The 26,679-nt window shown below is 37.9% G+C and overlaps 1 protein-coding gene across 2 annotated transcripts in view; it reads right to left on the bottom strand.

The window, feature by feature from the left end:
• Positions 1–26,679, bottom strand: part of LOC150089524 (protein aurora borealis-like) — a 156,740-nt gene that overhangs the window by 23,637 nt on the left and 106,424 nt on the right. For both annotated transcript variants that reach the window (XM_090368644.1, XM_090368645.1), the window contains 2 exons: positions 17,050–17,188; positions 5,646–5,742 (listed from right to left, as the gene is read on the bottom strand). In XM_090368644.1, coding sequence (XP_090224770.1) covers positions 5,646–5,742; positions 17,050–17,188 — 236 coding nt within the window. The remainder of the gene's footprint in view (positions 1–5,645; positions 5,743–17,049; positions 17,189–26,679) is intronic.

Raw genomic sequence — 26,679 nt, 5'->3', positions numbered from 1 at the left:
AATGTGGCAAAGTAGATAGCTTGCTTTTATCGATGATGGTAGATTTGGCATATTGAAAGTGAGAATATTCCTTGTAGGTGTGAGTGTATTGTCTATTTTAGTCATAATCCTTTTCACTGCAATTACATTTTGATCTTGAAGCTCTTGCATTATCCCCTCGATGATATTCAATAGATCCCAGCTGGATATAACACCTTTGGATGTATTTAGGGTTCCGTGGAGAGAAACCTCTACTGGAATTCCAGTGTAAAGTTTGTTAGTTTTAGTAGTTTCTCCAAATGTCCATGGTTTATTGTCTCCACTAGTAGGTCCCCTGATTACAGTCTCTTGACTGTCTTAGGAGATCCTACAAGACTTTCCAGGTGTTTCTAGATAAGAAACGGAGACAGCTTACCGAGGGACCGATCGGCAAGAGAGTGCATTATGATAAATGCAGGAAAATCTGTCGCTGAGGAACTGGTTTTAAATCTCTTGGGTTGCAACATGTAATGTTTGGTTTCAGTGTCTGGCCCAGAGCTTGTCGGCTCTAAAGATGGAAATACATTAAGATCCATATTTGCTCCTTTTGGCCCTTGGCAGATTAACTGTTCTGTCAAAGTTTCCGGTCCCACCACAGGGAGGCAGAAGCAGTGCCTGGTGTGACCAAGCAAAAAGTAGTAAGTATTAGTAATAAACTATGAGAAATAAAGAAAGGTGCCTTTCCTTTCTTGCTCTGTACAAGTGCTTTTCTAACAAGAGCTGTTATTAGATGAACAGATTTATTAATGTCAAGAACGTAAAATAACTATAAATCGCAGTAATAGCACAGAGAACTCGCTCGTCACCTGGGGCCTTGACACCTGGAACTCTGATGTTGGATTTTGTAGACTTTTTTTTGAAGTTTGCCAATTTCATCCAGTGGAATTAGCATGTGGTTAGTCTACTGATTGTGGCTTAATTGCTGTGTTCCAAACTCAATGGCAGCCACTGTTGAACCTGAAAGTGTCAAAATTCTACTGTAATACATGAAGTATGATCCTGGTAACCAAGGAGCAGACTTTTTTTTGGAATTCTATTAGCTCTCATTGTTTGGGGATTTTTTGGGTGCACTGGCAGCTAGGCCATAGTGTGCCATACATATATATGTGTGTTATTTCTTACAGGTAATTTCATAACTAGGACTAGAGAATTAATTTTTAACTATCTAAAGGAGGTGATATACGTTAATTATCTTGAGAAAAATAAGGATGTTTGAGACATTTATTTTATCAGCCAAGAAGGAAGCAAGTATAAGAAGGTTTTGTTGTGACATGAGTGAAAAGTTTCTGGTGTTCTCTTATATATTTTGTACATTTGACAAGGATATGTTTCACTGAAAGTGCACAGTTACGGCAATGACACGGAGGGGGAAATTTCCCCTCTTAAGAGATAACCATGAGTAATATTAGTGTGGCCTATTCACAGACGAACTAATATTACCTCCTGTTGTCGAACTGAACTGAAACTTGAAGGCCATCGCTCAAAATTTGGTTCAATACTTTGAAGCTTATTGTTAAGTTGAATTTGCCATGATAACTGCCACTGGCATTTATCATGGCAAATTCAACTTAACAATATGCATTTTCTCTAGATTATTTGACTGTAGTCTTGATGAGGGATTTTCTACTTGTTGTCAGGTGGTAGATTAGCCAATTTGGCAGCACTGTTGCCTTTATTTCCTGGAATTGCCATATGTCCTGGGACCCAGCAGAAGTATTACTCCCAAGTTCAGATAAGGTATGCAAAGAGGTGATTATTTCTTTTACGACTGGGTGGATGATATTCATGGTGATTTTTAGGGGCCTGAAGTGCACTTAAAGAATCTGAGAAAATTTGCTGTTTTTAACATCAGAGGACTCTTACTTCAGTGCAACCTGAATTGCTATTAGTTCAGAAGAGAATATACTGAACTAATATGATGTTTGGGAAAACTGCAGCGAAGTTGGGACACTGATCCACTACTGCATGGTACAGTTGCAAGAAATTTTCTCTATGTGGTGTAGATTTATTCCATTTATGAAGGTGGAATGATGCTCCAAGGAGCAAGGGAGAGTATTTGCCACATTTTCTAAGGTTAGATTAAGTTCTAAAGTGTTTTATTCTCATACTCAAAGGTCAGTTATGGTATAACCTGCTGTGTTTGGGTGTGAAAAGTACCTGCCAGCTTGGGTGTTCTGCCACAGATCTAATTTTATATGCATAGCACAGTATAAGTTGGGTTTTTTTTTTTTTTTTTTAGTTGTTGGCATATTGGCTTCTGTGGCCATAATGCACCTCCCAAAGTTTTTGCATTTTCTACTCTGATCCAAGCCCGAGGCAGAATTCAAACCCACAACCTTTGGGTTCCCATGCACTTTACCCAACAGGCTAGCCAGGTCAGCAGTTGTCTTCTGATTGAGAGAGGGGTTTCATGCACTTCAACATACAAACTTGTGTATTGGAGATGTGCAATATGCTCCTAGGTCAATGCATATTGCAACATGATGGATAGGGTCAAGCTTCAATCTTATTAAAGCTCTATATAACCGTAACAATGTAAGGCAATCAGCTCCCTACTTAGTTGCTGAGAGAGCCCAGATGATATATAGTTTTTGTTGACAAGATGTCATTAGTCATTTAATATGCTCTAATGTGATTCCTAAGAACCACATGCTGGGGTGAAAATGGATGCATGTTTCTTGGGGGCCAAACTAATGGCTTTCAACTTTGGCCCCCAAGAAACATGCATCCATTTTCACCCCAGCATATGGTTCTTAGGAATCATTATCCCAAGTACTCCTACAAGAAGAAGGAGTCCCCCAAGGCTCTGTAAAGTTTTAAATCTGACCTGAAATGTATGTTTGTACAGGATGTCCCGTATTGAATCAGGAGATTACCCCAAAAGTCCATGGTGATATGATTTGCAGAGCATTCCATACTTCCACATGGAATCATAGGTCTTATTGATATTCTGATCTAAGGAATGCATTTCAATGGAGTTCTCAAGTCTTACTAGTATATCTAGCAATTGGTTTTGTCGAATACCAAAAAAGATGGTAAACTATCTTTTCATGAATTTTGCAAAGGCAACTGTTCCAGGCAGTGAGTCTATAGCAAGTGGGGTTTGTTGGATCTCTACCTGGTTTAAGGAAGGCAAGGACTGTAACATGATGCCATTGTTTAGGGAATATATCTTCTAGGTAAAGTCTATTGAACAGATCAAGGGTGACTGCAATGATTCAGCACTTAGTTCCTGTATCATCAAATAGTGAATGAATATTATCTGTTTCTACAGTGCTGCGTTGAAAGAGCTCTGCGCAGTTCGTGGATAGTAAATGGTAGGTTGTAGTGCTCATTCCCTTTTGATGAAAAGTTTAATTTTTGTTTTTCTGCATCTGTTTTAAATCTTCTGAAGGCTGGTGTGTAACTTTCTGTTGCATATGCTTTGGCAAAAGTTTCCCTTAGTATATTGGCAATTTGAGTATGGTCAGAAACCGTTCTGTCCCCGATCCATTTCATATAGGCAGTGGAGTTGTCTGATATTTACACTCATTTTTCTGATTATTCTCCAAATTTTACGTGTAGGGGTTTCTTGACTGATGGTTGAAGTAAAGCAGATCCAAGCTACCTTTTTATTACAGCATCTAACATAACTTGCTCTGGCACGTTTATACTGGATAAAATTAGCTGTAGTTAGACTGGCAAAAGATATTCCAGGTTTTACTTTGCTCTTATTTTTAGCTGCACACCACTTGTCACCCCACCAGATTTTTGGGGTGTATCAGAAATTCTGAAGGGGATTTTGGTATGGTTTTTTCTGCTGCATGTAATATTGTTTTTGTGATATACTCAAACACTTCATCAGTTGGGGATTCTTAAATTATTTCTGGATCAAATTTATCTAGTTTTTTTATAGGTCTGCCAATCTGCTTTATCAGTGAGCCACTGTGGAATTTTTGTAGGATGATAAGAGGGCATGTTTAGTAATTCAATTATTATCGGAAAATGATCACTATGCAGTGGATCATTGTTTATTTTCCACTTTAGAGCAGGACACAGGACTGCTGAACAGATGGACAAGTATATTGCAGTATTAGTTCCATAAGAAAGGTGAATGTATATAGGTGACCCATCATTTAGAAGAAGGTTGTTATCATCTAAACACTGTTCAATTAGTTTTCCTTTTTTTGTAGTTGTAACCCTGTAGTGTGTGATGACCATTGAAATCTCCCAGAATAAGGAAAGGTGTGGGAAGTTGGGCTATGAGACTATTTAAGTCATTTTTTGATGGTATAACTTGGTGGAATGTGCAAGGAGCAGATTGTAAATATGGATGTCAGCAGCTACTGCCTCCAGAGGAGAGTTCAATAAGACATGCTTGGTAGGAACATGTCAGTTTACTAAAACAGCTACACCACCATGTGCAGTATTTTGATGAGTTCTGTCTTTTCTAAAGATATTATACCGAGACAGTTTTGGTATATCTTGAGGTTTTAAATAAGTTTCTTGAAGGCAGAGACATATTGGTGTGTATTTAGAGATAAGATAGTACAGGTCATTAATAGTGGCATGGAAACTACAACAATTCAGTGGAATTGTTGTGTTTATTATTTATTAATTTCTTGTTAGGCTTTCAGAATGTTTTCATGTTGCTGAGGTTCTTTGTTTGTGTTTTTTTTGAACGAAAGGCTTTCTTGTGTCCATTTTAGTAACCATTTCCTGCTGGTGATTGGGGGGGGGGGGTATGATTTGTTTTTCTTTGCATCTTTGGTCCTGGGAGTGGAGGTTTTCAAGTGGTATGGAGAGTGGCATACTGACTTCTTGAGTTTGTGTTGCAATGTACAGGGCTTTAGAGGTCTCTGACCTAAGTCTATAAGACAGGTCAGAAGTCCGGCTGAACTTTCTAATTAATTCCTTTTGTACTCTAAATGGTGAGAGTTTGCAGATTGCATTTTCACCAATTGAGTGGATGATTAAGAAAGTTGGACTGGAATAAGTATTGGTTTTCTGGCATTTGGCAGTTCCTGCAGTGGTACTAGTTTTCTGTTTGGATATCTGGCAGCTCAGACAAATTAGAGTTTGGTTTACTCATGGTGTGCTCTTTTTGACACTGGGAGATTATCTTTCCCTCCCAAGTTACCAGTCCTGCCACATGGAGGCATGAGCGGTACCATCTAGTGACCCAAGTGAAGAAGAAAGGGTTAGTATAAACTAAAATTAAAAAAAGGAGTTAAAAAAAAAAAAAAAGAGTAATTTTCCTTTCTAGGTTATAGTATTTGAAAAGATGTATTTAATTCTAATACTCAAGAGTTAATGGACTTGCAAAACATATTTACAGTAAAGTGTACCAGATAATCACTATGAAAAGACACTGTAGAAACTAATATCACTTGAGGCCTATTAAGTGTCACTGGATGCTAATGATATATCTTTGGTGTTTTCTATATATATAAAATGCTGACACCAATAGTTTCTAAAGTGAACACTGCACTTAAATTACCATTATATTTGTCTGTGTTTGAAGAAAAGGAGAGTGGACCAACAAGTACTGTATTATATTATGGCCTACCAGTTTGCTAGATTTCAAATAATATATCTGTTTTTTTTTGCATTGTAGTCATAAAGAAACATATAAACAGAATACTTACTGATAGTTCATTTTCAACCCAAGCAAAGTGGTTTTTATCAGGTGTACTAAAATTTTCAGCTTGTAGAAGTTGTAAACTGGATTCTGGAGCATCATTTCTGCAATTAAAGATTTTATTTGAAATCACAACTAGAAAATTTGTTTTTAAAATTTATCTGACCACACTGAAATACAGTCAGACCTCTATATAACAAATTTGATCATTCCCTTGAAAAAATTCATTAAACAGAAATTTTGTTATAAAGAAATATGACTTTTTCAACAGTGAAAAATACTGTAAATTCAGAAATATAGTAAAAGATGGGAAATAAGTGGCAATGAATAAATCTTCTAACTAAAATGTTAGAAAATTTATTTTATTTTATTTTTTTTTTTTTTTTGGTAGTTGTTGGTGCATTGGCTTCTGTGGCCACCTCCCAAGGTTTTTGCAGTACTTTGATCCAAGCCCGAGGCGGGATTCGAACCCGCGACCTTTGGGTTGCCAGGCAGGCACTTTACCCACCTGGCTAGCTGGTCGGCTAGAAAATTTATTTGCTCAATTAGTTTCTTGCTCAATTGTTTTAAAATAAGCAATTTATTAATACATGCATATCAAAAAATTACTACTTACATGATGAACACAGTATATTAGTACACCTTGAAGAATTATGTTGTAAAATATTTGGTTATTTTTTGTTGTACACTGGATTGTACCATACACTGTTCATAAAAATGTTTGCATTTGTTTAAACACTCAAATATAGTTTCTGTTATATTTTCTTCCAACAGAAGGCCTCGATGCAAAGTTTCAAATGCTGTGAATGTTTCATGTTTTGGAAGGCTTAATATTGCCCTCATTTTCATCCAACTCATCGTCAATATTGTCATTAGTTCTTTAAATACGCTCCAAAATGCTGGAGTCAATCAAATATTCGGCTTCTATGACATCATTATCATCTTCTAAAAATTTGACAATTTCTCCACTGATCAAACTTTGCTTGGAACTCTGCTCAAGATTGCTCAATATCTTGTAGAAGTTCATCGCTCTCATCACTGTTAATTGGCATTTTAGCAAAACCTGCTTTTGCAAAACAATCCTTAATTGTTTCCGCACATTCTGACTCCACACTTTCGCCAACTCTGATATGCACATCCACATATCTATAACAGAATCTAAACGTTGGTTGGTTTCTATTCGCAGTTTAATTTTTTTCAGATGCACCTTCGGTAGTGCATTTTCAAATTCTTAATAACACTTTGGTCCATTGGCTGCAACTTAGACAAGGTATTCAGAGGGATGAAAGCTTCACACTTGTAAGTTTCAAAATTACCAAGTGAAATGGACAGAGCAGTTGTCGGCAATCAACATAATTGTTCGGTTTTATTTTGTCACTCCATTTCGAAATCACCCCATATACACTATGACTGAAGCAGCTGCAAAATGCAAAATTTTAGTACAAAAACCTAATATGCAGTAGGCCAAACATTGGCTAGAATAACAGCCTTAAACCACCTAGAAAGTAGCAACCAGAACTGGTTTGGAAGGAGAACATATTTTCTACAGCCTACTCTGGCACTTCAGTTCATCACACAGGTATTCTTATCCAGCCAGCACCAGTCCCAATTTTCATTACTATCAATAAACCAGTCCTGCATAAATGTCCAAGTAAGCCATCAGATCGACAACTTCTTCAGAAGGCAGATGCCTCCTTAAAAAGTTGTCACTGTTGTTTCTCTGAAACTTTCTTTTGGATTTGTGCATGGGTGTAGTTTCCTTGCATAATTCTGAGATTCCCACAGTGAGTATTTGCTTACACCTGTTAATTTGCTTGAACAAAAGTAGCAGCAGTAGCAATTTCATCATGCGATATAAAATATTGTAACGTTCCAGATGATGACTCGAATATGGGAGGTTTGTCTCTCTCTCTCTCTCTCTCTCTCTCTCTCACACACACACACACACACACACACACAACTTTTGTAGATTTCTTGGATGGCTGTTTTCTACAGCAGCATGTTAGAGGTAACAAGAAGTAATGCTCTTGATCTGGTTATCAGCAGTGGCTCTAGATATATTAAGAATCTGCAGGTAAAAGACCCAGTGGGAGGCAGAAAAAAAGGGAAAGGCTTTTGCAACAGTGACTACAGTGGTCTCAGACAGCTTTTAAATTCTATGCAGTGGGACCAACCGATGATGTTGCAACACAACATCAAATTCTAAATGGGAAGCAATCATAGGACCTACTAGGCTTTCCATACCAACAAAAAAAATACCGTTTAAGGCTAAATAAATGGATGTCAGAGAACAAAAGTGCATTGGATGAATATAAAATATCAAGTGATTCAGAAGCTTATGGTATATATAAATTAGTCTGTAATCAAGTCACAAAGGAGGTTAGGCAAACTAGGACAGATTATGAGAAGTCTCTGACAAAGAAAAGCAGCAAAGACTTCTGTAACTCTCATATTAACAATAGAAGGAAAGGATTGAATCACATTGGGCCACTTGATGTCTGTAGGTTAACTGCTCAGGTTGCTGATAAATTGAATAGGTATTTTTGTACATTCACACACAAATTTTTTAGGGAAGGGATGACAGAAGTTTATCAAACTCCAATGGGGAGCTAAATGACTGTGATAACTAAGAGGAAAGTGGAAGAGGAATTGCTAAAGCTGAATATATAAAGGCACCTGGGGTGGATGGGATATCTATGCAACTTTATTAAGAGAAGCAGCAAAGGAGGTAAGCAGGCCGTTAGCATAATTATGAAAGCATCCTTGGACTTGGGTCCCTATGGACTGGAATATGCAAATGTATCCCCAATTCATAAATGGGGATCAAAAGGTGACATCAGTAATTACAGACCAGTTAGCTTAACTCTGTTCCAGGGAAAATAATGGAGTCACTGGTTAAAGAAGTAATGCAGCACCACCTGGACATTTTACGGGGCAGTCTTGTGTAAACAAGCTGATAGGTTATATGATGCCGTGACCAAGAAACTGGATGCAAAAAATAATTTTGATATCATATACAGTAGACTCTCGATTTCCCGGTTAATTTCTTGGTAAGAGAAACGTTCCAGGATTTATTATATAAGTTGAGTTTTACGTAACTCTCGATTGACTAATAAAATATTGCTACTATATCCCTAATGTGCCAAAATTACAAAAACCACATAATATCCTCAGAAGAATGAAGAAAAACAGTTATATATTTTTAATTAGTTTAATTAAAAACTTTATCTGGGGATAGTGGTGAAGTAGCCAGAGTGGTACATAAAAGAAAACATAAAAGGAAGTAAAAACACATGTTATTGTACTGTAAACTGATATGTATTTCGTAGTCTTGGTTATTATAGTTGACTTCATCGGTGTCGATTGCTTCCTACTTCTCATATTCTGTCTTTACCGTTGCCACTGACAAATCTGAATTCCACGCAATACTTGTTAATGTTTGGCCATTTTCATACATCCTTATTATTTTAATTTTCTGATTCAACTCGATCGCTTTCCTTTTCTTCATAGATTTACTAGTACCGCTGCCACTTCTCTTCTTCGCTTCCACTTCTCTTAGTCGACACCATGATAACAGTCAAAATTTTCTGAAAAGAACTTCACAGGGTTAAGGCAAAAACTCGCTATTATTACCCCACACAAGCTCACATTTTACTAAAGCACATTCCCAGAGATCACTGCCATAAAACAATAAAAACAATTTGTACTTTCGGGTTATTGGGTTTTTCTGTTAGTGCAATTCACTATAAACAAGTAGTAAACTCTATCTTATTGCATTTGCGATAATATGCTGGAATTTTGTGGATTTTACGTTATTATGGTGAAATGTGTGTCTCCTTCACTGAAATCTTCAGTCTTATTAAAAATAAATAAATAACGTAACGTAAGCCCGAAGCTACGTAAGTTGCCGACTTACTGTATTGAAAAATGTTCAACAACGTACGTAAAATATGGCGATATATAAAAAACTTACCACGCACTACTTGCGTGTCCAATATGATGTTTCCCTTTATTTTTTACAATGAGTATGGTTTTGTCACCAACATTATAATGGTTCTTTTGAGATTTAATGGATGCACCATTTTCAAACTTTTGAATAATTTCAAGTTTTTGTATAATCAAAAGCACAACTCTTGCATTTGCCCATCATTTCTACGATTTCTAAACAAAAAAAAAATATATTAAATAAATAAAAAATAAAAATTTTCTGTTTATACTCCGGCACGACAACCAAGTCAGTAGAGTTTACAGTAAATTGTCAACACAAATATTTATCGTATTTAGTAGTCATGGGCTTGAATCCCAGTCCACTCAAGGAACGTGTGCTATGCACTCACGCTCCTGACCACTCGGCTACGTCAGGCCTAAGTCTTGTATGAACCATCCTTTCGAAAATTTTCCCTATGCACCTCAGAAGAGATATTGGCCTATAATTTTGAATCAGGGAAGGATCTTTGCCTGGTTTTGGTATGGCGATAATGAACGAATGGCACCAGGAAGAAGGATGGGCATTTTCAGAGAAGATCTAATTGTAGAAAATCAACAGGGTACACAAGTCCTCCATGTAAATACTTTAGCATAATATAATGAACACCACCTGGCCCCGAAGCACCGTTGGGAGATCTATTTAATAATTCTTTCAGTTCTATTAATGTAAAGGGTTGATTGTACACAAAGGCGCAGCATGTTGAGAAGTTAATTTTATACTGTTCTGCACCATCTTTAATGATCTGGAAGGAGGATGCATAGGAAGCAGAAGCAGGGAAGGTGGCAAAAGATTATACCAATGCATTGGAAACTTCAGGAGTAGCATGTCTTTCCCTTTCCAGTGAAGTATCAGAGATGGCAGCCAAACATATTTGCCATTTAGCAATAATCCATGATAATCCATGTGTCAGTCTTTTGTGATGGTTGATGCAAAATCAATCAACGAATCGCATTTTGAATTCTTTCCAATTTGTCTTGCTTTTCCTTTAAGCCTTTTATAAGCAATTAAGTTAGGTAGTAGGGCACTTACGGAAATTATTCCATGCACGGTTTTTCTCTTGTTTGGCAATAGAGCACTCCACATTCTACCAATGATTTTGTTGAGCACGATATGTCTTGGATTTTGGAATGAAAGCATTTTCCGCAGTCAGAATCTGATTGTTGATGTAAGTAGTTACACCATCAACATGTTTCTGTTGGACATAAATTCAATTTAACCAAAATGCATTTGAGTAGAATAGCCATCGTTGATCAGGATTTTGAGTTACTGCTGTTTGTATTGAGCAAATAATTGAAAAGTGGTCACTGTTAAAGGGATCGGATGATGTTGACAATGTCAGGATTGGAAAGATGGATGGAGAGCAAATTGACAAGTCAACTGCAGAAGTAGGTGGATGTAAGTAGGAGATTCAGAGTTTAGTAAATTAAGATCACCATTATTCATAAATTCTTCAATTAATTTGCCTCTTCTGTCTATTGTAGCTGTTAAGTTCTGAATGGGGAAGAGGTAGAGATGGTGGAATATAAACTGTAACAAGGGTAACTGATGTACCAACTGCAATACAAGCAGCCATAGCTTCTAGATTAGTTCTTAACTGGATCGGCTTGGTAAGCACGTTAGAATTAACCAGAATGGTCCTCCATGTGCAGGAGACTGAGTTTCTATCTCTTCTGTACATTGGAGAATTTTGGCGTAATTTGGGTTTTTCCTGTAGGCATACAGCTATGCGATCGAATTGAGCTATTAAATCGTGAAGACATCATAATGACTGCTTAGTCCTCTGCAATTCCACTGTATGCATTATTTAGGTTTACCTGAGGTTGATTCATCTAGGTGTTTGTTGTGTGTGGAGCATTTTTTTCGGTCTTTTTTTTTTTGTTTTTGGGAATGTGGGGTGCTGGTTTCCATAGTGTTATTGGTATATGCAATTCCAGGATGGGTTCCTCATAATCCGGGTGTACATCCACTTCCATACTGTTGGTTTGTGGTTCGGCTTTCTTACAATCTTTAGTGGTTTTCATTCCTTCAGTATCTGTGAGACTGTTGGAGTATCAGTTGGGATACTAATAAGTGTTTGTGGCTTCACTGGTTTTAGTTTTAGGAGTATCTTTTCTGGAGGCTGATAAGGTTTCTTCAACCCAATTTGCCAAGAAGGTGTTATTGACACACCTGTTTGAGCTGCAGTCGAAAATAGCTTTGGGTGCGAGATGCATAGAATTGCCTAAACATAATTTGTCTGCATGCTTCAGGATATTTTGCTTTATGTTCTATTTTCTATCTTTGAATTTTCTTTTCCAGTTTTCCACATATCACATGATTTAGAAAATTCAGGATGACTTCCTTTGCAGTTAGGACACGTGGGGTTTGAGACTGAGCAATCTGCTTGTGTATGGTCCTTAGAGACACATATAGGACTGATGGTATCACTTCTGCATGCCTGCTCAGAACGGCCATATTTTTTGTACTTAAAACAGCAAAGAGGATTCAGGATGTACAGTCGAATTCGGCAGTTTAAATAGCCAGCTTTTAGAGTGGATGGCAAATCAGGAGTGCTGAAGGTTAAAATGATGGATCAAGAAATATTGTTCAAGGTTTAGGCCTAAATGGATGTCAGATGAACTAATGAGGCATATGGCAGTGAAAAAAAAATGCATGGGATACATACAAATTAACACGTGACACAGAAGCCTATGATAGATACAAGTTGATCTGTAATCAAGTTACAAAGGAAGTTAGGCAGGTTACGAGAAATCTTTGGCAAGGGATGCAAAGAAAAACAGCAAAGAGTTCTTTACTTATGTAAACTCTAGAAGGAAGGGGATGAATCAGATTGGTCCACTTGATATCGATGGGTCAACTGTTGATGATCCTGCTCAGGTAGCCAACAAACTAAATGAATATTTTGCATCGACATTCACACGTGAGGAGTTATTCAGCGAGGGGAATGCCAGGGGTGTATTCAACTCTGGCAGTAAGCTAGATAATCTTGTAATAACTGAGAGTAAAGTGGAGGAGAAATTGTTGAAGATAAACACAAGAAAGGCACTTCGGGTGGATGGGATCTATCCAGCTATATTAAAGGAGGCAGCAAAGGAAGTAAGCAAACCCTTAGCCATAATTATGAGAGAGCTTCCTTGGACTCAGGGGAGGTACCCACAGACTGGAGATGTGCAAATGTGACCCCAATTCACAAAGGAGGATCAAAGGCTGACACAAGTAATTATAGACCTGTGAGTTTAACTTCTGTTCCCAGATAATTAATGGAGGCACTGGTTAAAGAAGCACTGCAGGATCATCTAGACAAGACTTCAGTTATAGCTCGGACACAGCATGGTTTTGTTAAGGGGATGTCTTGCCTGACCAATTTGATTGGATACTATGATGCAGTCACAAAAGAACTGGATACAGGGAATAACTTTGATATTATATACTTGGATCTTAGAAAGGCTTTTGATACTGTTGCACATGGAAGACTGCTGCACAAATTGGAGCAGTGTGGCATTGGAGGCAAATTGCTGCTATGGATAAAGGGGTGGTTGAGGGGGAGAAGACAGAGAGTGGTAATCAATGGACACTGCTCATCGTGGACTAATGTTATTAGTGGAGTCCCTCAGGGTTCAGTATTGGGTCCTTTGTTTTCTGTATTTATAAATGATATTGATGATGGTATATCAAGCTTAATGTCCAAGTTTGCAGACGATACGAAGGTTGGCAGGGTTGTCAAGGACACTACTGACACTATGCTGCTGCAACAGGATCTGGAAAGGTTGAGCAGATGGGCTGAGAGGTGGCAAATGAAGTTTAACATTGACAAATGTAAAGTACTACATATGGGAAACAGCAGTCCCAGAGCAACGTATCAACTCTGTGGTACTACACTGACAGTGGTAGAGAATGAAAGGGACCTGGGGGTGGTTGTGCAGGCAGATATGAAGTTCTCTGAACAGTGCAGACGGGCTGCAAGAGTAGCTCATGGTGTCTTGTCAATGATATATAGGAATTTTTCTAGCAGGGATAAGGAGGTGATTATTCCCTTGTATAAGGCAATGGTCAGGCCACACCTAGAGTACTGTATACAGGTCTGGAGGCCTCATTTCAAGAAGGATGTAGAGCTGCTGGAATGAGTACAGAGAAGAGCAACAAGATTAGTGAATGGAACAAAGGGGTGCTCTTACGAATAAAGGCTTAAGTTTTGCGAATTACAGTGTCTGGAGACTAGGCACCAGCGAGGTGATCTGATAGAGGTGTTACAAAGCCTTGAATGGTTTGAGCATGCTCAATGCTGATGGGATTCTTCCTCTTGCTCAGAATAATCACCTGAGAGGGCATAAATTCAAATTGAGGAAAGACAGATGTAGGATAGATGTGCGGAAATTTGCCTTTAGCCAGCGGATGGTTGGTAGGTGAAACAGACTTCCATCCCTTGTCATGGAAGTTGATAGCCTAAATAAGTTTAAGGCTCAGCTGGACAGGTATTTTGAACGAACAGAGAGGTGAAGTGGAAGTGGTTATTTTTTATTTATTTATTTTACTTTATTTATTTTTTGGCTGATGCTGCATAAGCTTACTTTCTTGCATCAAATGCCTCTACTAATGCTAAGTTGGTATGAGATTTTCATCTTTTTTAATCATTATGCGCTATGCACTGATTACCTTCTGATTACTAAGTTGTTGGACTAATTCCTCCTCAGACACTGAAAGTAGGTCCCACTCTGTGATGACACCTTTTTATGAATTTAAAGTATTGTGGGGAGTAACAGATACTGGCAGCCCACCAAATGTTTTTGTCTTTAATAGCCACTCAATGTTTGATGGTGGCTGCTTCAACCAGGAGGTCTCATGACTGTAGTCTCTTCACCATTTTTGGTAATCCCACAATAGATTCCAGATATTTTTGGATCATATATGGTGATAACTTGCAAACAGGCTGAGCAGATAGAGAGAGAGAGAGTATCACCAGAAAGTTATGGAGGTTAGGACACTCTGCTTCTCTTCGAAGACTTTTAGGTTTGTTTGAGTCATTTTTATTGGATATTTCTGACCATTACAATTTCGTCTTTGTCAAACTCGCTTAAGTCCGCTGCCTTCTCCATCTGAAGAACAAGAGTAACACTGATTAACGCAGCTCAGTATCAGGTGTTTTTTACACCATGTCCCAACCCACACCACAGTTCACCTGCAGTTGCTTCAATTTGCATAACAACTTGCTCATCAGTGTATATAAACAAGGAAAGAAAGGCGAATTTCTTTTCTGGATTCTTACTTGAAACCTTTTAAGTATAGAAGCACTTGACAAAACAGGAAGACGAGACACTGGAAAATAAATATAAAACTTATTCGCTGTGAAAGAGCACTAGATACAGGATGTTTCAAAAATGGTCAATAATTTAAAGGTGAAAAGTACAAATTAAATAAGCAAAAAAGTCCCAGTGAACATTGGGCTGCAAATGAACTGTTTTCGAGTTAATGCACATTTTCTGTTAAAGTCCACCACTGACTATGGGAGCACTAGTTTAGCAAAAAGCTGTGATTCCTTTGCTAAGGGTGGTTTTATTAAACATAAGATAATACATTTTTAATTTTTGGTTTCAACAACACTGAATTTTACAGATGTTATAGGATGAAGTTCTTTCTAACATCCTTTCCTCAACATCAGGTGTTATGCTTCTGTGCCTACCTGCTCATACTCCATGTGCAAAGCACCCATGTTCTCTAAGGCATTTATTTATTTCTTATGATGTGATCAATACACGAAGGAACCAGTTTTTTCTTGCTTCCTTCGTGTATCGTGGCTGGGATATCCAACCAACCAGTTGGTTCAGCACCATCATGATATCCAGCCCGAGGCAGTAATCGAACCCGCAACCTTTGGGTTGCCAGGCAGGCACTTTACCTACCCGGCTAGCCCGGTCGGCCTCTAAGGCATTGATGTGTCCTGATGAATGTGCATCTGTTGTGCTGCCTTTGGCGGGGAAATGCTTCTTGGTACAAACGTGCAGTGTTGAGTGCACTGCAGTTTGCTTTACCATACATGAAGTGCATGTCCACATACTTTTTGTTGATGCAACCTCTTTCCATGTTGACTATCCTTTTACAAGTACTAGTATGCCTGCTATGTCTATTGAGAGAGAGGAAATGGAGAGAATGAGCATAACCTAACCTAAACAAACAAGTCAGTGGTGGATCCCAACTAGAAATGTGCAATATCTCGAAAACGATTCACTTAAAGACCCATGTTTACTAGGCTTTTTTTGCATATTGTAGTCTGTATAGTTCACCTTTAAATTATTGACCATCACTTTTGAAACACCCTATATAGCATAAAAGATCGCTTGACACTCGGGGCCCCAAGTTTTGGTTGCATTCTTTATGGTAAATGGTTAGCTCTGCTATTGCAACAATATGAATGACTGGAATTATCACAAGCAATGAAGAGGTGCCATTAAATTTGAATGACTCCTCACTTCCCAATGAGGTGTCAGTGAGGTTACACGTATATCAGAAACTTAAAACCATTCATCCCTACTGCCCACTCTGTTCATCTAAAGGAAACAGTATAACATGGACAACACTTGAAGTAATTCAATACAGCATTTATGGTGACCTCAGAGTCATCGGTGTGATAATGGGCGTGCAAGGATGGTTCACAAAACGTTTCCTCTCTATGGGATAGGTGTACCATTAAAGACAATTACATCAGACGTAACAGGCATAAAAATAACATACGCACGAGCCAGAAACATGCAGTGTGAAGTATGTTCCATTACTGGATCCAATGAAGATTTTCTTTCCACATAAAACAGCCTAACAAACTGTTCTATGAAATCAATGGATAAGATGAATTCGAGAGAATTTCATAACTTAAGTGAAAATTTCCAACGATCAGTTCTGTGAAAGATAATCTTTTTGGGACCTCAAATCAGAGAACTTTGAAAAATGTCTCAATGTATTAGAATTAAAAGAATGGCAGGCTTTCAAATGGCTTTTGGAATCTCAATGCACATAAAAAGAATGAAACTTCATTTTTTGCATTCAAATTTAAACTTCTTTCCTGAAAACCATAGCATGGTAACAATTGCATCAATATATATTTTTTATATTAATATACTCTATTTTAAAAATGTGTATAAAGGCATTGGTTTAAACTGTAAAAGTAAGCAGTTGTATTATGAAAAGTTTAATTTTGTTAATCAACCCAATTTTATTTATTCAACCCAACAAAATCCTTAGGAGAGGGGAGGATTTGGCAGCAATAATCAGTAACTCACTATTTCAACCTTCTTGGTTCAAACTAGGCTAAACTATCAGTGGGTTACTCTAAATATATCTGGAGGATACCAGCTCATTTTTTGCTACATTTACTGCTATTTCCAGTTGTTACAGTAATTGCTAATAATAGTAAAATATTTAATACTATACTTACTCAGGAGAGGAGTTGCCTTCACCATTAAAAAATAACTTGCGACGAAGAGATGAACTACTAAACATATCCACATCATCTGAACTACCATCAGGTGTATCAGTATTGGAACACTGGGCAGGGTCAAAGGTGAAGAAGTTCCCTTTAGTTAATCAAGAGAGATAGTTAGGTAAATAAATAGCTATATAATATTTACTGAATAAAGAATAAATAAACTTTTCATACTTTTCTTTATTAAAAATTCACAAAGCCAAATTATATTTCAGCAGTAATTGCATTGTGTAAACAAGACAGATGTTACATTTTGTCATTACAGACTAATGTATAGAAGGTAAAGTGTAAAGTATTTAGGGTCTAATGACACCAGGGATTTCTCCTATCTCTGCATTATATGCATTGTGTGTACAGGCACTCGCCGACTTACGTAAATTTGACTTTACATAAGTTTTTGCTGGCCAGTGCAAATTGAAAAAAAATATGTAAATGTATTTTGCATCCTGTAGGAATAAATGGAGCTATTGTGAAAATATCATAATGTGAGTGCAATAACACATTATTATTATTTTATTTATTTATATATTTTTTTTGATAATTCGTTCCAAGACCTCGGAAGTTGAAATTTTCACTTCATAACTAAGCTATTTAACTCACTAAAGGTCATTTTTGTAAAGGGAATTGTATTACAGGCGGGCCTCGATTAACGCGATTAATTCGTCCCGCGAGCGCATCGCGCAAACGCGTTAATCGAATATCATAACCAATAGGAAAAATTATAATTGGTACTTGACCTTCTGGAACGTCCATAAAGAATTTTAAATAACTTTTAAATAATACCTTTTTAACTGCATGCCATGTAAAAGATAATAAAAATTATAGAATTAAATGTTTATTGTTCAAAATATATAATGGAGAAACTAACTATTTGCTACAGAAATATTTGAACACAGTCGTTTGAACAGTTTTGGCTTTCGTTTTTTCATCATACAATTTCCGATAGCCGACAACAAGCTTCTCTAGGCCCTGGCGAAATAACATGCTTCTTTCGATGTTAGGATCAACATCCATTACCTTTTGTTTAAGGTTCTCTGCGATACGAAAGATTTCGCCTAGTTCTTTTACCGTTATCTCCTTTGAGGTAACATTTTCATCTGGCTCACACTCTTTTTCTTCAGCTTCTTCGTGCGCACGCTGTTGCTCTATTTGAAGGAGATCATTGTCACTTAGCTGTTCTAAATGCGAATTCAGTGATTCTCGAACGTTAGCCGCATCCAAGCCTTTGAAACCAAGTTCATTACCAATATTAGTTATGTCTTCAATAACTTTTTGAACTGCATCTTTGAAGCAAGTAAAATCGTTTGGGCGGGGTAAAAGATGCTACCAAACTGCTCTCATATTGCTGGCTGTCACTTCTTCCCATGCTGCATGAATGTTTTCAATGGCCAATCGTATGTTATATTTTTTCCAAAATTCTGGTACAGAAATTGCATTATCTCCTGTTATAGCTTCAAGTGCCTGTGCAAAGGTTCTGCGGAGATAGTAAGCCTTGAAAGTTGCAATCGTTCCCTGGTCCATGGGTTGCAATAACGAAGTCGTATTCGCCGGTAAAAAAACAACTTTTACATTTTCATTTAAGTCACCAAGTGCAGAAGGATGTCCAGGTGCATTATCTAAAAGCAACAGAGCTTTAAAAGTAAGATTATTTTTCTTGCAATAGGCTTCAACTGTTGGACAGAAATAAGACGTAAACCAGTCTTCAAATAGGGCTTTGGTCATCCATGCTTTTTTATTTGAACGAAAAATGACTGGAAGAGTGCGATGGCTGTATCCTTTTAAAGCCCTAGGATTTTGTGCACGGTACACAAGCATGGGTTTCAATTTAAAATCACCTTCAGCATTACCTCCTAATAAAAGTGTTAGTCGATCTTTTGAGACTTTATACACAGGTTGTGATGCTTCATTTGCAGCCAAATAAGTTTTAGTTGGCATCCGTTTCCAAAATACGCCCGTTTCGTCTACATTAAATATTTGTCGATCGTCATATTCAGCATCCTGAATGATTTTTTTTTTTTGCAATTCTGCAGGAAATTTGGCTGCAGCATCTTCATCAGCACTAGCAGCTTCCCCTGTTACTTTAACATTATGCAGTCGTGCTCGATTTTTGAAACGTCCAAACGACCCTGAACTAGCAACAAACATTTCAGTCTCCCCTTGATATTTTGTTTCTTTGAGCTTAGTAAAAAGGTTAATAGCTTTGCTCTGAATATTGTCCTTAGATAATGGAATTCTTTTTTGATTGCAATCTTCTATCCAAATTGATAAAAGACTTTCCATTTCAATCATTATTAGAGTTCTGTTTCTGGTATTTTGTAAGACAAAAGAAGATGATGAAACTTTACCTTTCTCTTTATATTCGTTCTTACGGCTCAAGATAGTTCGTACGGTAGACTCACTGTATCCTAGATCTCTTACGATTTTCGCATGGTTTGCACCACGTTCATGTTTTTTAATAACTTCAAGTTTATCAGCTAAAGTAATAACTTTTCATTTTTTTTTTATTACAATCACGTTGTTTTTCACTCTTTCTTTTATCCATAATTAACAGGGGTAGAAAATTAGAATTTTTAAATACGTCTGCATGTGACTTTATTAGGTGGAGACAAACAAGTAACACGTCTACTTAGTTGATGGAACACACTGAGGCGGGAAGCGGACAAACACTTGTTTATTGGCAGTCAAACATTTAGTGCGCGATTCGAATCTTTTTCAACTATCAGAAATAAAAGATCGCGTTAACTGGAAATTTGAATCGCGTAAAGTAAAAAGTGGTATCATTTTTTCCAATCGCGGTAACTGAAAACTGTGTTAATCGAACTCGCGTTAAGCGAGGCCTGCCTGTAGTTTTATATAAATTCAAGTCAAATAAGCACGACACAAAAATAACTAAAGGATGCAAAAAAAAAAAAAAAGAAAGAAAAAAACATACACAGCCCAACACGTTATAAATGCTACTATTGGCTACAGTCTGGCCAGAGAATGTACTATACTTTCATCATTATATGTTCAATTAAAAGAATCAATTTTGAACAGCTCTGTGATAATTTTATAAAGCACATTTCTGGAGGTCATGACCATAAAATAATAAAAACAATTTGCACTTTCCAGTTTATTGGACTTTTCAGTTAGTGCAATAAATGGGTAGTACACTTGATCATATTGCATTTATGATAATACCGATAACTGGAATTGTGCGGGTTTTTACGTTATTATGGTGAAAATTACACCTTCACTGAAATTTTCATTCATATAAAAAAACAAATTTTCAGAATCTTCTCCTCATTCCTATTTACTTATTATTATGATGAAGGGAAAGTGCAAGTGATGGCAGTGCTAGGAAACAAAACAAAATTGATTTAGAAGTAAGAATCAGGACAAAGTTTGTCATCTACTGCATGGGAATTAGGTCTCACTGCTTCAACAGTAAATACTATTTTAAAGGACAGTGAAAGTATAAAAGAACATGTTAAAGGATTAATACATTTAAGATCAACAGTGATCACAAAACAGCATTCAGATGCTACATTGAAAAAACTATTAATAATATGGATGGAAAATCAGATTCAGGAGTAAGTGCCCCAGAGTCTAATGGCCACTCAAGCAAAAGCAAGAAGTATTAATGAAGATATTAAGGATAAGCACGGCAAACCCCAAGCCAAGTTCGTGACAAGTAACAGGTGGCTTAATAGATTCAAGCATCGTGCTGATTTCCACAATGTAAACCTTTTGAAATTGCACATTTTTTAAATTTTCCTATGCATCAGATATAAAAAATTTTAATAAATAATTTTATTTACTTCTTCGCAGAATATTTCTTTTTTGCTTCAAACAAATTCAGCACGCATAATTGCAAATGCTGCATAAGCACTCTGGGAAATTCTGAGTTACGTAAAATTTGACTTAGAGTTCCATGGAACACAACCTTTACATAAGTTGGGGATTGGCGGTAACTCTGTGGAGGCTGAAGATTTCAAAAGTATATGGGTATTGTGGTGCATTGTATCTCTAACCTTTTAGCTATTGGGCTCTTACTGGGACCCACAGTTGTCCACACTTCACCATAAGGAGGGAGGTCAGGTACACAGTGGATTGTATTTTGTACTCTGGCAGGTTCATTAAAAAAAAAGGGGGGGGTAGATGCTGAAAGTTATAATTTAAAGGCCGAAAGGAATTTTAAAAGATGTAGTTAATTTTGGCACATTTGAATTTAGCTACATTAATTGGGACATATGCTGATGTTTTTGTTAGGGTGAGAGACTGAAGGATGGAAGAGACAGCTAGGTAAAGGGGTCACAGGCGGCTGTATTTTAGTTTGCTCGCCACAGCTGACCAACTTTTGATCAGCCAATTTCGGGATATTGACCTTAAAAAAATCAGGACACAATCAAAAAATTTGTTTGTTTTTTTTTTTTTCATTTTGCGATGTGGTAGTGCACACACACGTATCAATTAGAAGCTTGGATTTTGTTCGTATCCAGGAATCAACAAACATCAAAGGTGTAAATGGAGATTTATTTCATTTAAACTTTCTGTACACATTCACATTATGCTAGTTAATGAATTTTAGTACAAAATATTATTATATTTTATATTATTTATTTTACATTGTGTGATAAATTGGTGCAAATGGCATCCCACCTAGGATTATTATTATTATTAGCCATATGGTGCAAGGAAGCCTGAGGCTTATGCTGCACCAGCTAAAATTTTTTTCTGAATTACCCAGAGAGAGAGAGGGAATCACCAAAAAAAAGAAGAATGATGATATCCAGCTCAGGTTCTTTCAGGATGTCTCTATAGTGCGTCATGACTAAAATGACTCAGATGACTAAAAGCAGTAAAATATAGATCATGTTCGTGTCTAAAGCATGGACACTTGATTAAAATGTGACTAACAGTTAAAATGGTGCCACAGTTCTCGCACATAGGATAATCATCTGGCCCCAGCAGAAATGCATGTGTAAGATGACTGTGTCCTATGCAGAGGTGAGCTAGAACAACTTCCTCTCTGCGGTTCCTGCACAGACTAGACTGCCAGTGCCGGATTACAGACTTTATCTGATAGAGTTTGTTTGTGACTTGCTCATGCCAAGATTGTTGCCATTGGGAGAGTAATTTGGTGTGTACTAGCTGCCTGTAGTCTGTATAGGGGGACTAACAGGCAATAAGTGTTGTGGGGTTCTGGTGATCTGGCTGCAGCATCTGTCAGTTCATTTCCCCTGATCCCAATGTGGCTTGGAATCCAGCAGAACACTCAGACAGAGAGTGTAGCATCCGCTGAATTCGGGTCACAAATGAATGAGGATTATACCTCTTCCCCGATAAAGCCTGCAGTGTACTTAGAGTCAGTGTTCACCATACACTTTTGATACTTATGGGTTTTAATGTGGTCCAAGGATAACTCTATAGCATACAACTCAGCTGTATATATGCAGCATTCCTGGGAAATCTTCCCAGATATAGAACGACCTGGAAAGATAGCAGCAGATCCAACAGACAACTCTGACTTCAAGCCATCAGTGAAGATAGGCAAGAAGTCGGAATATTTGGCTCAGTGGGCAGCATAGAGTTGTTGGTAGACAGAAGATGGAGTTATGGACTTACCCTAATTTTTAACAGAGAAGTCGCATGATCATAAGCGAGCATGCCAGGATGGAAATGGTTGCCGTGGTGACTGGGCAACATTGTCTACCATGATGTTGAGTTCTCTGAGCAGCTCTTGGACACGGATACCAAAAGGCCGGTTGGCAGTCTGATGAGTGTTATATAGGTTTTCCCATTGTGGCTTGAAAACGGATGTCCATGTAGAGGTTGGCAGGGATTTTAATTTAAAGGTATATTTTAAAGACAATTGCTTTCATCGGAATGACAGTGGTGGTTCAGTTGCTTCAACATATAAACTCTGGACAGGGGATTTTCTAAATGCTCGAGCAGCAATACGGATGGCTTGGTGAACTGGGTCCAGCCACGTAAGTACGCTGTTTCTAGCCGATGCATACACTTGGGACCCAGAGAATAGTTTAGATCAGACAAGTGCATGATAGAGGCTGAGTAAAGTGGAGTGTTCTGCTCCCCATTTATTGGAGGAGATAGCATGTAGGAGGTCAACCTTCTTGTGCACATTGTCTGCAGTTGACAGATATACAGGTGGGCCTCGATTAACGGGATTAATTCGTCCCGCAAGCGCATCGCACGAAACGGAAACGCGTTAATCGAATATCATAATAGAAAAAAATTATAATTGGTCCTTGACCTTCTGGAATGTCCATAAAGAATTTTTAAAATACCTTTTAATAACTTTTTAACTGTATATAATGTAAAAGATAATGAAAATAACTATGGAATTAAATGTTTATTGCATAAAACAGCGATTCTTAAACTGTGCGCCACGGAATATTTTAAATTTGAGGGAAACACAGTGATACTCGACATCTGTCGGACACTGCGCGAACTACTAGCTCGAGGTAGTTCACAGTTTCAGCATTTCTTATTAAGTTGTTTGGACCTATCTACTAAACGAAACTGTTAGGTATTTCTTTTGGTCTGAGTACGCCTTGAAAAAATTACTGAGACATTAAAGGCGCCGTGAACCGAGAAACTTTGGGAACCTCTGACATAAAATACACAATGAAGAAATTACTGTTGCGGAATCTCTTTTCATCAATCAATTTCCAATAGCCGACAACAATCTTCTCTGGGCCCTGGCGAAATAAATATCGCAGAGAACATCAAACCTTTTGTTTGAGGTTCTATGCGATACGAAACATTTCATCTAAATCTTTTACCGTTATCTCCTTCGCGGTAACATTTTCATCTGGCTCATTTAAAAATCTGAATTTTTAAATGCAAGTCTGCATTGACTTTATTAGCAGGAGACAAACACATCTTCTTCCGATGGTTGATGGAACACACTGAGGCGGGCAGCAGGCAAACGTTTGTTTATCGACTGTACAACTCGCGGTAAGCGTAACACGCGATTCAAATCTTTTTCAACTATCGCATAAAAAAAAAAAAAAAAGATCGCGTTAACTGGAAATTTGCATCGTGTAAAGTGAAAAGTGGTATCATTTTTCAAATAGCGTTAACAGAATATTGTGTTAATCGAACTTGCGTTATGCGAGGCCTAGCTGTATGGTAAAAACGTCAACGTCTTGTCGAAAATGAGCCCAAACAATTTTGTCTCAGGTGCTACTGGAATTATGTCTTGTCCGAGTTTAAGTTCTGGTTCAGGGTGAAGGTTCTGTTTGCAACAAAAGTGTACGCAGATAGTCTTCTGTGGACCTTCAAGAACCTAAAACCATTAATCGCTGCCCAAGAGTTGAACGTGGTCAATGGCATACTGCAATTGTCTTTCAATGACCCTCATATTGCATGACTGCAAAAAATAAGCTAAAGTTGTCTACAAAGAAGGCACTGTTTACGGTTGGAGGAAGTTGTTCAGTTATAGAGTTAACTTTGATAGCAAAAAGTATAACACTTAAAACCGATCCTTGTGGAACTCCCTCTTCTTGGCAGAATGGCCAGGAGAGGGTGAATCCTACATGAACTTGGAAAGACCAGTCTGCAAGGAAGTTTTTAATAAAGAAGAGCAATGTGTCCCCTAAGACCAAAGTTATATATGTCTTTTAAAATTCCATATCTCCAAGCTGTGTCGTATGCTTTTTCCTTATCAAAGAAAACTGACACCTGTGCTCATGTTTCAGGAAAGCATCATGTATAGATGTTTCCAAGCGGATTAAATGGTCAAACGTTGACCTGTTCCTTCAGAAGCCACATTGTATTCTGGAAAAGAAGTCGGTAGATTCTAAATACCACAAAAGACGAGCATTGACCATTCTTTCCAGGATCTTGCACAAGCAGCTCATCAGAGCAATAGACAGCAATTTTTTGGTATTTTTGGATCCATTCCTGGTTTCGGAAAGGGAAGGACAGTTGCCACATACCACGAATCCGGAAATGTCTCTTCAATATAGATTCTATTATAGAGACAGAGCAAACAATCCATGGATTCCAATGAAAGGTGTTTAATCATCTCATAATGGATGTCGTCTGGCCCAACAGCACTTGCCTTGGATAGTGCTGCTTTCAGCTCCCACAGTATAAAGGGCTGATTGTATTCCTCGCAATTGTTAGAGGACAGCTTCATGTGACGTTTTTCTGATCTTTGTTTGAGCACGAAGCTCGGGGAAGGGGGTACGATGTTTCTGAAGACACTTTAGCAAATGTCTGCCCGAGAGTATTTGCAATTGCAGTCAGATCTGCAATTGTACATCCATTATGTTCCAGGATTGAGTGTGAGGTGTATTTGCCTTTCATTTCCCGAACTTTGTTCCAGATGGCTTTGGGATTGGCAGCCTGTGTAAGAGAAGATGAAAATCTGATCCAAGATTCCTTTTGGCTCTGACATCTGATATACCGTGTTTTGGCACGTGCACATTTGAAGTCTATTAAATTATCCGTGGTGGGGTAACAACAAAATATTCCCCATGCTTTGTTTTGAGCCTTCCTAACTGCTGTGCATTCTCCATTCCACCATGGTTTTGGAAAATGTGGAAATCAGGACAATGTCCTTGGAATTGCAACTGCTGCTGCCTGGACCATCCTTTCTGTGATGTGCTTTACCAACTCATTAAGTGCGTTAACCTTCATGTACAGCAGACCTGGCAAGATAGATGGGATAGCTCCACTAAAGGAGACATCACTAGGAACTTTATTCCACATATCATCAAGGTATACGCCAAGTCTCCTTTATGGTACTCCCCCAGCCTGTATGCAACTTTCATGGATCTATCAGAGCCAAGCCCTCAAAGCATTGGAATTATTGATGACTGCCACTGCAGAGAGTTGGAGTCACCTAATGTATGACTGCCCTTTTTTATGAGGACCTTTTCGCTACATCCTCATTATCAGAACTAACTTCAATCCAAAACACCAGGAGTGAGTTAGTTAGTTATTTGGTTTTTAGGATCATTAGCAACTAAGGCCATATTGCTCCGGGATTTGCGGTGGTCATTCCCTAACCTTTCCGCATCCCCCTTATTTGGTGGTGACGGGCTCGAACCCTGGTCTAATCAAGAAGCGTGTGCTACGCACTGCTGCTCCTTCCCACCTGGCTATGGAGGCGCCCAAAAACACCAAGAGCACTATTTATTGGACAGCAACAGAGAATACAAGGCCTTCTTGCAATACTGCCAGGAACATATCTGAAGAAGATCCCTACCACTGGAATGACAACAAACAGCTGCATAACTCATCTAACCCAAATTCAAGCAGGATGTCAAACTGACTACCATCATTATTTAGATGGGACCTCTGTCCCATGAATGACTTAATACCATTTTGGACCTACCTGATTTAGACTCTTCACCAACTCTGACAATATGCAGCTCTGCTGACCCAACGACTAAATGGACGGGAGCCCTGAAACTGCTCCCAAATCAAACTGGACTGAACACATATCCCTAACTTTGATTTACGAGATGGGAACAGTATCTCAAGAGAGACCTCTACTAGTGACACAGCCCAGTGATAACCACACACCTTATGACCAGACCTGAAAGCTATGAACTAGTAGTGACC

The sequence above is a fragment of the Mastigoproctus giganteus genome, chromosome 2 (genome assembly GCF_048544385.1).
Source record: "Mastigoproctus giganteus isolate SK-2022 chromosome 2, ASM4854438v1, whole genome shotgun sequence".
Lineage (NCBI taxonomy): Eukaryota > Metazoa > Arthropoda > Arachnida > Uropygi > Thelyphonidae > Mastigoproctus > Mastigoproctus giganteus.
Note: the sequence above shows the minus strand (reverse complement) of the source record. Positions and strands in the feature narration are given on the sequence as shown.